The 16,022-nt window shown below is 43.7% G+C and overlaps 1 protein-coding gene across 1 annotated transcript; it reads right to left on the bottom strand.

Moving 5' to 3' along the window:
* Nucleotides 1-4,540: 4,540 nt before the first annotated feature.
* On the bottom strand, nt 4,541-15,280 carry LOC306744313 (C-type lectin domain family 10 member A-like; the record flags this gene model as incomplete). Its single annotated transcript, XM_079226931.1, has 8 exons — nt 4,541-4,817; nt 5,015-5,118; nt 7,199-7,338; nt 7,538-7,705; nt 8,411-8,590; nt 8,915-9,016; nt 14,828-14,995; nt 15,271-15,280. The coding sequence occupies 8 exons, from the start codon at nt 15,278-15,280 to the stop codon at nt 4,670-4,672; spliced, it is 1,020 nt and encodes a 339-aa protein (XP_079083057.1). The 3' UTR covers nt 4,541-4,669.
* Between the last annotated feature and the right edge of the window lie 742 nt (nt 15,281-16,022).

The raw sequence follows: 16,022 nt of genomic DNA, 5'->3' as shown, positions 1-16,022 counted from the left end.
ATTGACATTCCACCTGCTTGCTGACTGTTAGTGTCTGCACCCGGGCCTTGTTGTTTTTCCTGTTCTCATCCATGCAATGAATCACTGGTCTAAGAAAGGCTGTCCTGTCGCTGCATTTAGGTCCTTGAATGCACCACATCATAACAGCTTCAATTGATTGAATTTCTGATGATGAATAATACATACATACTGATCCGCCCATACACATATTCAAACTCCTAGTTATATGGTAATCCACACATACATGTATATACACATAGTACATGATATATACGCGCATCCAGTACATCTATCCTCATAAGTATACATTAATTTGTATACTACTGCCAGCAGTTACATTTAAATGAATATAATCTGATTGATTGGGGAGATGACGCACTTTAAATTAGCCGATACATTTTCCCAACACTGACGCATTTAACTTGTCTGATATTTTGCCATTATGTCTAGCCTTCGCAGCGGTGACAGTGTTAAGCTGCGTTCACATCAAAAGCGTTGCAAAAAAGTTGTGAATATTTTTAGTGTGAACGCAGCATTAGACTTTGCCATGATTAAGGTTTTGACTTCCTCGTATGCGTTCATGATCATCTCCTGCTCATCAGCGGAGAAAAAAGTGGCTTGTCCTTTGAGTTTATTTGCCATTGTTGCGTTAGAAGATCATGAAATTCTGTGTTTTGATTTTTTTCTCCTTCTGAAGCAGACGGGCAATTATCCAGATGACTGACGTCTGGTTTGAATTAACGAGACCGTTTGAGCACGAATCAGCCTTGGAGAAACCGAGATAGCCTGATGTCAATCATCGCGGTAATTTAAGATGTATAATAGGACATTTGATCAACTTTGTTGAACCACGTACGAGGAATGGTGCCCAGTGACGTGAGCCAGCTAGTAGGTCAAGGTAACGTCAACCACGTTAAGTTTAATTTGAAAGGACACTGTTCATGTAACAAGTGTATAGATGGCTTGAAACAGGCTAGATGGCGGCGCGCATGTACATTGTTTCGTCCTGTGTGTTTTGTGTGTACTTGTTTGTGCATCAGAGGCTCATATACAATAAGAGCAAGCTAAACTCACTGACATTAGAGGAAAGTGTAAAGTCCACATCCCTGAAATATTGGACTCTATCCCACCGGAGATCCTGCGTCTGGGAGGGCCCGGAGACATTGCCTTCATCCCACCCAGGAGATGCGGCGGCAAAGAACGCAGAAGCGGGGCAAGAGGAGCGGCCTGCAGGCTAGGCTACGAGCTAGCCCCAACCGACCAACTCTTCTGCGTCTTTTCCTGGCAAACTCCCGGTCACTTGTCAACAAGATCAACGAAATGAGGCTAAGGATTATGTCGCACAACATGAGCAGCTGTGTGATGGTAACCGAAGAGACTTGGCTGGACAGTACCGTTCCCAGCGAAGCCGGAAGAGCAGAGGAGGAGGTGTGTGCATATACGTTAACAACGACTGGTGTACAGTTACGGACATCATTGGGAAACACTGCTCCCCGGACCTAGAATACCTGGCTGTGAAATGCAGACCGTTTTACTTGCCAAGGGAACTTTCTGCCATCCTGATCACCGGCGTTTACATCCCACCACATGCTAATGCAAAGCTATCTCTGGAGGAGCTACACAGCACTGTTAGCAACCAGCTAAACGCTCATCCGGAGGGAGCTGTGATTGTGGCGGGAGACTTCAACCATCACGCAGAACTAAAAACAGTGCTGCCCAAGTTCCATAGAAATGTTTTAGATCAGGTGTACACCAACACCAGCATACAAAGCTGCACCATCTCCACACCTCGACTTATCAGACCACCTCTCTCTGAAAATGACTCCATCATATAAACCAATAATACGCAAAACGAGGACCAGTCGTCAAAACCATTCAAGTATGGTGCGAGGATGCTGCTTCTGCACAGAGACAGTGATGACCACCAAAACCTTCAAAGTGTTCCCAAATCAAAAACCCTGGCTGGACAGGAAAATGCTGCTACTGCTTGGAGCAAGAGACGCCGCTTTCAGGTCTGGTGACATACAAGACTACAAAAGTGCCCGGAGGGACCTGAAGAAGCGCATCAGGGAGGCCAAGCGCAGATACAAACAACGCATTGAGAGACACTTTGAGAACAGCGACCCCCGGAGCATGTGGAGAGGTATTAAAACCTTGACTGAGTACAAGAGCAGCACCACACAGATCAGTCAGGACAGAGACCTCCCCGACACCCTGAACCGATTCACCCACTTTGACAGACAGCACAGCGGAGCAACAGCTGACGAGACCCAGCCCAAGGAGGAGGAGCAGACACTCTTCCTCCAGCACCACCAGGTGAGGTCTGCTCTGAGGAGCATTGACATCACCAAGGCAGCGGGGCCAGACAAAGTGTCGGGCCGCACACTGAAGACCTGTGCCGACCAGCTGGCAGGGGTGTTCACTAATATCTTCAACCTCTCCCTGCAACAAGCTGTAGTTCCCACCTGCCTTAAAGCCACCACCATTGTCCCTGTCCCGAAAAAGGCCGCAGTCACCTGCCTCAACGACTAACGGCCAGTCGCCCTGACCCCAGTCATCACCAAGTGCTTCGAGAGGATGATACAATCACACATCAAGAACATCCTCCCAGCGGATCCAACAACCACCATCCTGAACACTGGTGCACCGCAGGGCTGTGTGCTCAGCCCGGCCCTCTTCACCCAGGACTGCCCGCCCATCTATTCCTCCAACACAATAGTAAAGTTCGCAGACGACACCACTGTGGTGGGACTCATGTCCATCAACGACGAGACACACAACAGACAGGAGGTCCAACATCTGGCTGAGTGGTGCTCCGACAACAACCTGGTCCTGAACACCACCAAGACCAAGGAAGTGATAGTGGACTTCAGGAGATCCAAGAGGACCACACCCTCTCCACTCTACATAAGTGGGGAGGAGGTGGTGGACAGCATCAAATTCCTGGGACTCCACACCCGGGTGGTTAGACCAGCACAGAGGGTTTCTCTGAAGGAGAGTTTTTGAAAGAATGTATGGTAGAAACAGCAGGTCTCTTATGTCCAGAGAGCAAAAACAAATTTGAAAAATTGAGTTTATCACGCAGAACAGTGACTCGGCGTGTAGAACAAATTGATGAAGATTTAACCAGCGAGTTGAACAAAAAAGCTGAGTCATTTACGTTATATTCTCACACCGCCCCCTGCCGGCCTCGCTGTCGTCCAGTGTAGAGCCACGGGACTCACACCGCCCACACAAACAATCTCCATCCATCTGATACTGGCCCGGCCCATCTGTCAAATTTTTTAATTCAATGTGGCCATGAGCCAAAAAGTTTGCCCACCCCTGGCCTAACGGCTTACTTCAGAGTGTGTGTGCTCACAACCTAGCAGCACGAAATACATTTGTATTCATGCATACTATGTTTGATAAACCACGGCTGCAGCTAAAGAAAATAGGTTGCCAGCAGCCGAGGAAATCTTTGGTTGACAACACAGCAGCCCAGACGTATTACTCATGTTCAAAGCCGTTATAAAGAAGTTTGAGATCCTGAATGAAATGAAATATGATGTCTGAATGCTAGCAGTAAATAATGAATACAATAATTTCTGTATTTATTTGACCAGGGTCGGTCGGTTTCTGTCACTTTCACCAGCCGTCTTGATGGCGGCCTGAACTACTGCAACCTCTCCAACCTGCTGACAGGTGAGTGTAAGACCGGCCCACTTCTTACACAACACGCCCCTTTGTGAGCATGAAATATTTGCACGCATCTCATTTCCCTCCGTTCTGTGTTTTGTGAATGAACGTTTGGATTCTAGCGAGCGGACTCGACGTCTCTCCGGGCTTCATGGAGATGGACAACGAGTGGGCGTGCCTCGGCTACTCGCTCTCCACCTGCAAGGCCTGACGAGCTCAGAGGATGGAATTACTCCCTGACATCTGGATTATGTTCATTTACCATTATTTAAACAGCTGTAATTCATAAAACATCACGTTCATGATTCCTGCACCCACCTCAAAAGCTACACCGCTCTCACCTGTTAGCCACACCCACCTCATCCGCTCCATCACTCTCACCTGTTAGCCACACCCACCTCAAAAGCTACACCACTCTCACCTGTTAGCCACACCCACCTTATCTGCGCCATCACTCTCACCTGTTAGCCACACCCACCTTATCTGCTCCATCACTCTCACCTGTTAGCCACACCCACCTCAAAAGCTACCTGACTCTCACCTGTTAGCCACACCCACCTCATCTGCTCCATCACACTCATCTGTTAGTCACATGTTCATAGAGCTAGGTGCGTTGGTGAATCTGAGAATAAAGTGACAAGTCCTATGAATGTAAAATAAAGCATCTATACTTTATTACCCTATAAGTGCATTTCACATACAGGATTCAGACACATTTTAAATACAGCTTCCCGCCCTAAAGCATTCCCTGCTGACAATGCTTTTCCCCAGGTTGAATTTTATGTGAATTTTATGGGAAGACGTCGGCCATATTGTCTGATTCTTTATGTTGCTGCTGTTTACATTCCTCATGATGCCAAATTAAAAAAATAAACGACAGGAATGCACTACTGTTTTGGGGTTTGTTGTTTCAGAAACGAGCTACAACTGGATTTCGTTGTGCATCCCTGTGTTGCTTAATGACAATAAGTCATCCTTGAACCTTGAAATATTAAGCCAGATTTTCACAGATCCACGGCTTTAAATCACTACACCGCACATCATTCCAGTTTCCTCCTGCGAAATCTACAAGTTCAGCACAGTCCTCTTCACCCCACTGTGGATCTCCTCCTCCGTTATCAGGTTGAGAGTCCCAGTACCTAGAAGGGAATTGAGCTGGTGAATTTTCACAGAATTTAAAGTCTTTCCAGTGAACAAAAAATGTGGATTCATATCTTCCAACCAAATTAGTTTATTTGTCCGTGTAGTGCAGCAACACATGCAAGTAAATGATTCAGTTATTGAGAGTTTTACTAAAACTAATACTAGTAGGTGCAGCAGTAGTTGTGTGTCTTACGCCTGAGTCAGTGGAGTTCCATCAATCCATTTCCAGCTGCCCTCGTCGACTCTGTCATGCAAACCAATCCAAGTGCGCTGCTTGATGATGCTTGAGAGGAATTTCTGTTCAAGATAAAAGGACAAAGTCTGTATTTATATTAATTTTGAAACATTAATATAATTAATATTGTCCTTGGTGACTTTAACAAAGGAAACCTCAGGCCTGCGTCATGGTCTGTTTGACTCTAAATGACCATAATGTACTAAATGAACATCATGCTGTATTGAAGAAGACTTGAAACTAGAGATTGAGACATAAACTCATGTTTACAATGTTTACTGAGGGAATACATCAAGAGAAGTAGAGTCATTTATATAGACTTCTATACAACCAGAGGAGTCACCCCCTGGTGGTCAGGAGAGAGAATGCAGCTTTAACACATGAAGCATATACTTCTATACAACCAGAGGAGTCGCCCCCTGGTGGTCAATCGAGAGAATACAAGTGTAAGACACATCTGCATTTGGGATTACTTTGGGTAAGAAACACAACAACAACAACAACAACAAATATATATATATATATATATATATATATATATATATATATATATATATATATATATATATATATATATATATATGTGCAGTGCATCTGGAAAATATTCACAGCACTTCACTTTGACCACTTTGATTTTGTAATGTTACAGCCTTTTTCCAAAATGGATTAAATTATTTTTTTCCCTCAACATTCTACACACAACACCACATAATGACAAGTGAAAAAAGTGTTTGGGAATTTTTTGCAAATCTATTAAAAATAAAGAAAGAAAATATAACATGTACATAAGTATTCACAGCCTTTGTTCAATACTTTGTTGAAGCACCTTTGGCAGCAATTACAGCCTCAATTCTTCTTGAGTGTGATGCTACAAGCTTGGCAAACCTATTTCTGGGCAGTTTCTCCCATTCTTCTTTGCAGAACCTCTCAAATTCCATCAGGTTGGATGGGGAGCGTCGGTGCACAGCCGTTTTCAGATCTCTCCAGAGATATTAAATCGGGTTCAAGTCAGGGCTCTGGTTGGGCCACTCAAGGACATCCACAGAGTTGTCCCAAAGCCACTCCTTTGTTGTCTTGGCTGTGTGCTTCAGGTCGTTGTCCTGTTGGAAGATGAAACATCGCCACAGTCTGAGGTCCAGAGCGTCTGGAGCAGGTTTTCATGGAGGATGTTTTTTTTGGCAAACTCCAGGCGGGCTGTCATGTGCTTTTCACCGAGGAGTGGCTTCCGTCTGGCCGCTCTACCAAACAGGCCTGATTTGTGGCGTGCTGCAAAGATGGTTGTCCTTCTGGAAGGTTCTCCTCTCTTCATAGAGCAACGCTGGAGCTCTGTCAGAGTGACCATCGGGGTCTTGGTCGCCTCCCGGACTAAGGCCCTTCTCCCCCGATCGCTCAGTTTGGCTGGGCGGCCAACTCTAGGAAGAGTCCTGGTGGTTCCAAACTTCTTCCATGTACGGATGATGGAGGCCACTGTGCTCTTTGGAACCTTCATTGCTGCAGACATTTTTATGTACCTTTCGCCAGATCTGTGCCTCGATACAATTCTGTCTCGGAGGTCTCCAGACAATTCGTTGGACTTCATGGCTTTTTTTGTGCTCTGACATGCACTGTCAACTGTGGGACCTGATATAGACAGGTGTGTGCCTTTCTAAATCATGTCAAAGCAACTGGATTTAGCACAAGTGGACTCCAATCAAGTTGTAGAAACATCTCAAGGATGAACAGTGGAAACAGGATGCACCTGAGCTACATTTTGAGTGTCATGGCAAAGGCTGTGAATACTTATGTAAAATGTTATATTTTCGTTCTTTATTTTTAATAGATTTGCAAAGATTTCCTCAAAACATTTTTCACTTTGTCATTATGGGGTGTTGTGTGTAGAATGTTGAGGAAAAAAATGAATTTAATCCATTTTGGAATAAGGCTGTAACATAACAAAATGTGGAATAAGTTAAACGCTGTGAATACTTTCCGGATGCACTGGATAGATAGATAGATAGATAGATAGATAGATAGATAGATAGATAGATAGATAGATAGATAGATAGATAGATAGATAGATAGATAGATAGATAGATAGATAGATAGATAGATAGATAGATAGATAGATAGATAGATAGATAGATAGATAGAATGTCACACTACCTGTTCTTCAAGCGAGTCAATGACCACCAGATCTGCTCCTTTGTCTCTGCAGTCCTCTCTGCTCTGTTCCCAGGAGTCAGACCGTGAAGAGAGAAAATAACAGGAACTACTGAGCGTCTTCCATCCTGCAGGACACGTCTCTAAAATTGCAGCACCCAAAAAAGATTAAAGATTAAAGACCCACGCCCTTAAAATGAAGAAGTTGTGTTTTGTTGACTTCTAACTTCAGTTGACCGCTGAACTTTTGACCTGTGGAGCTCCTCCTTTAACATCACTTTAATTGAACTTCCTGTTCTACATCTCACTGTACAAGAATCAGCAGGACTAACAAGCACTCACTCGGTTTGGACAAACGCTGAAGTCGGTCCATCTCTTCAGTCAGCTGAGTGAGGCTGGAGTTCAGCAGGTCTCTCTCTTCAGACACGGAGGTCAGCTTGTCTTCAGCGGCCCGGAGACACTCCGTCAGGTTGTCTTTGATGCTGGAGAGTTCTGCAGCTGAGTCGTGGTCTGGAATAAATTAAGATAATAACACCTGATGTGTTCACTGGTCTAAAAGAAGCAAAGTAGCTCAAACCAGTATGGAGAGAAAACATCCAAAACACACATCCAGGTGTTTATATTTTCTGTAGATTTCTCCTAAATTCACCAAAAGTTACCAGTAGATAATACTACCTAGTTTGCATATTTAAACATAACAAACCTTTTTAGGCCCACGGCGCCCATTATCGGACAAGGAAATAAAAAAATAAGTGACGTTTCCTAGAGTATCTCCGGAACCACAACATTGATTAACTTCAGTTACATTGCTGAAATGCAGTAAAGCCTTGTGGGAAGAGTTAGATGAAAATAATAGATGAAAACTTAACGTTAAGTTAATATAATTACATAAACCCCGTAACCTCGGCGTCATTTCCGGGTGGCGGCCGTAACGTTTACTAGATCATTAATAGGTACACTTTACAAAGTCGGATTTCAATAAAAGACACCTCTTCGTAACCCTACGAGCTGGTAGGAGTCTAATAAAGCAAAAGGAATCCTTGTATCTGTATCCTTGTATATTAGTACCTCTAAGATCCAAATGCAGCCGGACTGTCCCCCTCTTCCCCCTACTCTCCTTCGACTTTTACGACTCTGCAGGCTTCCGTGATCGGGGAGGTTTCTTAGAACGCGTTACACGTCTTAAGCAGAAATGTACAACTAACAAGCACTCACTCAGTTTGGACAAACGCTGAAGTCGGTCCATCTCTTCAGTCAGCTGAGTGAGGCTGGAGTTCAGCAGGTCTCTCTCTTCAGACACGGAGGTCAGCTTGTCTTCAGCGGCCCGGAGACACTCCGTCAGGTTGTCTTTGATGCTGGAGAGTTCTGCAGCTGATCCACGCGCTGAGTGGTGGTCTGGAAAAGATTACGATAATAACACCTCATGTGTTCATACTGGTTTGAGCTACTTTGCTTCTTTTAGACCAGTGGAGAGGAAACATCAAAAACACACATCCAGGTGTTTATTTTACTACTACTAAATTCACCAAAAGTTACCATGAGATAATAATGCCTCGTTTGCATATTTAAACATAACATGTAAGAATAATGCAAGAAATAATTGTGTTGAAAAATGAAGATTTGACACATCCAAACACTGTTATGCTTCACAGACAACAAGCAAAAGGAAACAAACGACAAGAGTCAAGCAGAGGAAGGACGGATGGAGATCAGACTCACGGTGGACACCGAGGCCGACGAGTCCGGCCAGCAGGAAAACACTCAGCAGCCCCAGAGAGACAACAGCAGCTCCATGAGATCTGCTCTCTGAGCTGCTGGGACCTGAACACAGAGAACACAGTAAAGTACACCAACAGGGATCAGATGAAGACGCAGACTCATCATGCTTACCTGTGTGAGGCGTTGAAAGCCTGCAGGCATCCTCAGACTCATTATATTCAACGCTGGAATATAATCTTTCCATCGCTCTCGAGGATGCCAACAATTTCAGCGTCAGGGTCAGCGTTGCAGCACCAACTACATATAAATGAAGAAACTCTTGGTGGGGAGGATTTATTTCCGTTTGCCTCATTAAAAAGAGGAAGTCACGACTTTCAGATTCATCTGAATTTTCCACATCATTGGAAAAACAACTTGACTCACAGTACCCCAATCTTCATCCGTCCCCTCGTGTCTTAACGTAGGCCGGGAAACCCATCTCCGCATCAACATCCCATCGTCGGCATAAAATGACTGTGCCATTTTCTCATCTAGCTCAGTCGCTGCCTCAAAACATTCAGCGAGGCTAGCATCGGCTTTCTGCGCTTCGATCAGTTACTCACGTGTCGCAGGCAACGGTGACAGAGTCACTGTGGAAGAGGTTAGGCCTTGTTCAGGAGGTGCAGAGTCAAGAAGATCGAGGGTCAACTTGTCTTCGGCGAGCCTAGAGTCAGCCAGGTTACGCTTCAGGTACTAGCTCATAAGTCCTAAGTATTGCATTTTTTATTTTATTGTACCTAAGACTGTCTTCAATGGAAAGGGCTGCACATGCCTCTTGTGCCTTACCAACCAACTTGCATTGAAGTACCGTACAAGTCGGGTTACAAGCCGCTCTTATCTCCGGTCAGTGTCCCGCTGTAGCAAGCTAGGAGCAGCGCTAGCATGAGCGCCAGCTGGCTACAGCGGCGAGCAAACGGGGACACTGACCGAAGGTAGTCGTGACGCGTAACCCGACTTTTACGGTAGTAGAGCAATGTTTTTGCTAGCATCGAATGCTAAGGGAGTTGTAACTGGCTTGGTGGAACAGGGTGTTCAATCGTCTCCTTTTGAGGCTGTAACTCAAGCTGGCGGATTTTTATCGCTGCGTCAGCTTCAAGCTTACGGCAGCTCCACTGGAATTCTAGTTCCTCCTTACGTGCCCTGTCTTTTGCCTCAAGTTCAAGACGAGCTAAGCGCACTCTTAAGTGAGCACCCTTTCCTACAAAGTAGGATTGTTCACAAAGTCTTCCACACTAAACAGAGCCATATCCTGGACGAGTACCCACTTATGTTATGGCTTGCCTAGGGTGCCTCGGGGTACACAGGCCTAACACACATGTAAAGGGACAATAGCCTTGGCAAAGGTGGAACAAGGAAGGGAAACAACAAGGCGGGTGAGATTTGTAGGCACCAATAAATATAATTTATTGACAACTTTATTAGGTAAGAAATAGGGATGGGCGGATGAAGCCTTGTGAAGCATTGAGGCTTTCTTCCTATTTGTACCGAAAATTATTCGAAGCTTCGGGGCTTCACTTTGAAGAAGAACAGCGACATCTGGTGGCCGACTGGAGTCAAAGCAACCGTTTAACAGTGTGACCGAAGCACTAGAATAACACCATGAAGGAAGTGTTGATTTCATGTTTTTTTTAAGTGCTTCACGGACAACAAGCAAAAGGAAACAAATGACAAGAGTCAAGCAGAGGAAGGACGGATGGAGACCAGACTCACGGTGGACTCAGACACAAACACTGCAGTACAACCTGAGACCAGCAGAGCGACAGCATCATCACAGCATCACTTCCTGCCACAGTCAGACTGATGGCAAAACAAAACTGTGAATAGGAACAGCACTCAGGACTAACCTATTTATTTATTTATCACTAATAAAAATAAAAAACTCCTTGTATGTATGACCACATTTGCACATACATACAGTGTCTTCATATTTCATATTTTGTATAGTGTTCTCATATTTTATATTTTATCTCAGTGTTTTCATATTTTCATATTTTATATTTTGACTCAGTGTTTTTATACATCATATTTTATATTTTGTATAGTGTTCTCATATTTTATATTTGTCTCTTTCCTGTATAGTGTCTTGTTCTTATTTGTATTTCTTCTTCTAAAACTGTTGACTTGGAGAGCACTGCGAAAAAGATTCCAATGAGTCTGGGCTGTTGGTCTCGGCACAAATGGCCAAATAAAGACCTTGAACTTGAGTCCGGCCAGCAGGAAAACACTCAGCAGCCCCAGAGAAACAACAGCAGCTCCATGAGATCTGCTCTCTGAGCTGCTGGGACCTGAACACAGAGAATACAGTAAAGTATTCAGCTCCATCACTCTCACCTGTTAGACACACCCACCTCATCACTCTTACCTGTTAGCCACACCCACCTCATCACTCTCACCTGCTAGCCAAACCCACCTCATCACTCTCACCTGTTAGCCACACCCACCTCATCACTCTCACCTGTTAGCCACACCCACCTCATCACTCTTACCTGTTAGCCACACCCACCTCATCACTCTCACCTGTTAGCCACACCCACCTCATCACTCTTACCTGTTAGCCACACCCACCTCATCACTCTTACCTGTTAGCCACACCCACCTCATCACTCTCACCTGTTAGCCACACCCACCTCATCACTCTTACCTGTTAGCCACACCCACCTCATCACTCTTACCTGTTAGCCACACCCACCTCATCACTCTCACCTGATAGCCACACCCACCTCATCACTCTTACCTGTTAGCCACACCCACCTCATCACTCCTACCTGTTAGCCACACCCACCTCATCACTCTCACTTGTTAGCTACAGCCACCTCATCACTCTCACCTGTTAGCTACAGCCACCTCATCACTCTCACCTGTTAGCCACACCCACCTCATCACTCTCACCTGTTAGCCACACCCACCTCATCACTCTCACCTGTTAGCCACACCCACCTCATCACTCTCACCTGTTAGCCACACCCACCTCATCACTCCTACCTGTTAGCCACACCCACCTCATCACTCCTACCTGTTAGCCACACCCACCTCATCACTCTCACCTGTTAGCCACACCCACCCACATGTTCATAGAGCTTGGTGCGTTGGTGAATGTGAGAAAAAATGACAAGTCCTCTGAATGTGAAATAAAGCATCTATACTTTATTACCCTATAAGTGCATTTCACATACAGGATCCAGACACATTTTAAAGATCCAGCTTCCCGCCCTAAAGCATTCCCTGCTGACAATGTTTTTTCCCCAGGTTGAATTTTTATTGAGAAGATGTCGGCCATATTGTCTGATTGTTTTTGTTGCTGCTGTTTACATTCCTCATGATGCCAAATTTAAAAAATAAGCGACAGGAATGCACTACTGTTTTGGGGTTTGTTGTTTCAGAAACAAGCTACAACTAGAGTGTTGTTGTTTGTTGTGCATCCCTGCATGCATAATGACAATAAATCATCCTTGAACTTTTAAATATTAAGCCAGCTTTTCACAGATCCAACGCTTTGAGTTATCACACCGCACATCATTCCAGTTTTCTTCTGCGTACCATGAATCGATCATTTCAACACAGTCCTCTTCACCGTACTGTGGATGTCCTCCCCCGTTGTCAGGTTGACCGTCCCAGTACCTAGGAGGGGATTGAGCTGTTGAATTTAAGCTTTTTTTTAGCATTTAATGCAGTTTAAAGTCTTTCTCGTGAACTAAAAATGTGGATTCATGTCTTCCAAATAAATTAGTTTAATTATCTGTGTGGTGCAGCAACACATGCAAGTAAATGATTCGGTAGCACTTTATAATAATATATAGCATTAGTAAAGCATGAGTGAACACTTAATTATCATTTATAAAGCATTGTTCCAACATTATCACTCATTAGTATGCAATTCATAAACAGTTGTAAATGTTTTATTCTTGATTAACAAGCTTGACTATCATGCATTTCATGATTGGGTTTTTATACTTTATAAATGATGGATTCCCCATTTGTAAATTAAGTAATATATATATATATATATATATATATATATATATATATATATATATATATATATATATTGCAAAACAATTATTAAGGACTTATAGATGATGCACTTATGATTAACATGTGCTTTTAAAATGTGTTTTAATAATGCAATTCATGATTAATTCAGGTAGTTACTAGTCGATAGTTAAGTATTAGTTAAGTATATTCTGTGACCTCATCTAAAGTGAGAACTATCTATGCTTTACAACGCATTTATAAATGACATTGAAAGGCCAGCAGTGCCTCAAAGCTAACAAAAGTCTCAGTTCTTCTCAACAGACAAAGGAATTAAACACAACACAAAGTGATAAAGAACATTAATACGATGGTGATGGGGCGATGCCCGTCAGTGCACGAGTGGCGAGTATGTTTCTTAGTTTGTATGTGCCAGCAAACTATGAAACATACTCAACACTCGTGCCACTGTATGTCAGACTGTAGAGAAACATAATTTCAGGTCTTTTGTATGTTTACACAAATAGAAGAAGTGACAATATGACTGACTTTGACTTTGACTTTGACTGACGGGCATCGCCACCATCATATTAATGTTCTTTATCACTATGTTGTGTCTATTTCCCTTTTCTGTGGAGAAGATAACTGAGACTTTTGTTAGCTTTGAGGCACTGCTTATAAATACTTTGTAAAGCACAGATAGTCCTCACTTTAGTTGGGGGTCACAGAACATACTTAACTAATACTTAACTAACGAGTAGTAACTACCAGAATGACTCATAAATTGCAGTATTAAAACACGTTTATAAAGTGCATATCTAAATCATTATATGTATAAACAAATGCATGAATAAATGACAATTTCAATATTTCTTTTATCAGTTACGAACACTTTATAAATGATTTTATTAATCAATAAGTCATTAATACATAATTTACAAATTCGGAATCCATCATTTATAAAATTTGAAAACCCAATAATGAAACGCATAATAGTCAAGCTTATTAATCAAAAATAAAACATTTATAATCGTTTATGAATTGCATACTAATGAGTTACTCTAATGGATGATTTCATGTTGCAGCAATGCTTTATAAATGAAGAATTAAGTGTTTACTCATGCTTTTCTAATGCTAAATAGCGTGTAGTTATTATAAAGTGCTACCAATGTTTCAGTTAAGTCAGCTTTTGATAATAATTATTGAGAGTTTTACTAAAACTAATACTAGTAGGTGCAGCAGCAGTTGTGTGTCTTACGCCTGAGTCAGTGGAGTTCCATCAATCCATTTCCAGCTGCCCTCGTCGACTCCGTCATGCAAACCAATCCAAGTGCGCTGCTTGATGATGCTTGAGAGGAATTTCTGTTCAAGAAACAAGGACAGAAAATCTGATTCCTGCATACAGGCAGAAATTATGGTCTGTTTGATTTTAAATGACCATAATTTAATAAATGAAAAATTCTCTCTCCTGATCACCAGAGGAGTCGCCCCCTGGTGGTCAGGAGAGAGAATGCAGCTTTAACACATGAAAATAAAATATAAATACAGATAGAATGTCACACTACCTGTTCTTCAAGCGAGTCAATGACCACCAGATCTGCTCCTTTGTCTCTGCAGTCCTCTCTGCTCTGTTCCCAGGAGTCAGACCGTGAAGAGAGAAAATAACAGGAACTACTGAGCGTCTTCCATCCTGCAGGACACGTTTTCTCTGTAAAAATGCAGAAAAACAAAAAAAAGATTAAAGACCCACGCCCTTAAAATGAAGAAGTTGTGTTTTGTTGACTTCTAACTTCAGTTGACCGCTGAACTCTTGACCTGTGGAGCTCCTCCTTTAACATCACTTTAATTGAACTTCCTGTTCTACATCTCACTGTACAAGAATCAGCAGGACTAACAAGCACTCACTCGGTTTGGACAAACGCTGAAGTCGGTCCATCTCTTCAGTCAGCTGAGTGAGGCTGGAGTTCAGCAGGTCTCTTTCTTCAGACACGGAGGTCAGCTTGTCTTCAGCGGCCCGGAGACACTCCGTCAGGTTGTCTTTGATGCTGGAGAGTTCTGCAGCTGAGTCGTGGTCTGGAATAAATTAAGATAATAACACCTGATGTGTTCACTGGTCTAAAAGAAGCAAAGTAGCTCGAACCAGTATGGAGAGAAAACATCCAAAACACACATCCAGGTGTTTATTTTTTCTGTAGATTTCTCCTAAATTCACCAAAATTTCACCGACTCCTCCAGGAACTCCTCCAGGAACTCCTCCTGTATCTCCGCAAAACGGATACCGTTTCCGCCATCCACCATGGAAATAACCACTAGTTCTGCTTTATACTTGTTGTGTAAATTCCACATACGTCGGAACATCAAACTTTTGCAGTCACTGTCCTCAGCTCTGGAAGTCCCTACCTGAAGATCTGAGATGGGGATGGAAAACAGGTCTAGCAGTGAGCGCTCTCCCAACACCTCCACGCCGTGAGCTAACTTAGCTCGGGAGCTAGCAGTGCAAGCTAAGTTAGCTCTATGGAGGTGGGAGCCAGCGGAGAGCCAAGCGGGGGGGGAAACAAACAGAAAAAGAGGAGATTACATCATGGAGGAGGGTCATATTAGCAAGGACCCAGAGAAGGTTAAAGCGGTCTCCGAGAGGCCGGTTTCCCATAACCGGAAAAAGCTCCAGCAGTTCCTCGGTTTTGCAAATTTCTACCGTCGGTTCATTTGGAACTTCAGCCAGACGGCATCACCCCTAACCAGACTTATTTCCTCAAAGGTGAACTTTGCCTGATACACCCCTTTAACACCCTCAAGGAACTGTTCACTTCAGCCCCCATCCTTGTCCAACTCGACGAGACCCGCCAGTTCGTGGTCGAGGTGGACGCCTCCGACACCGGAATAGGAGCAGTATTGTCCCAACGCTCAGCCACTGACTCTAGGCTTCATCCATGCGCTTTTTTCTCCCGCCGCCTTTCCCTGGCCGAGCGGAACTATGATGTGGGCAACCGGGAGTTACTGGCCGTTAAGCTGGCTCTGGAGGGAGGAGTGGAGACGTTGGTTGGAGGGGTGAGTCCACCCATTGATCGTATGGACCGAACACCGAAATCTTGAGTACATC

The sequence above is a fragment of the Taurulus bubalis genome (assembly GCF_910589615.1).
Source record: "Taurulus bubalis genome assembly, chromosome: 1".
Taxonomy (NCBI): domain Eukaryota; kingdom Metazoa; phylum Chordata; class Actinopteri; order Perciformes; family Cottidae; genus Taurulus; species Taurulus bubalis.
The sequence above is the reverse complement of the archived record's forward strand: the minus strand, read 5'-3'. Positions and strand labels throughout refer to the sequence as shown.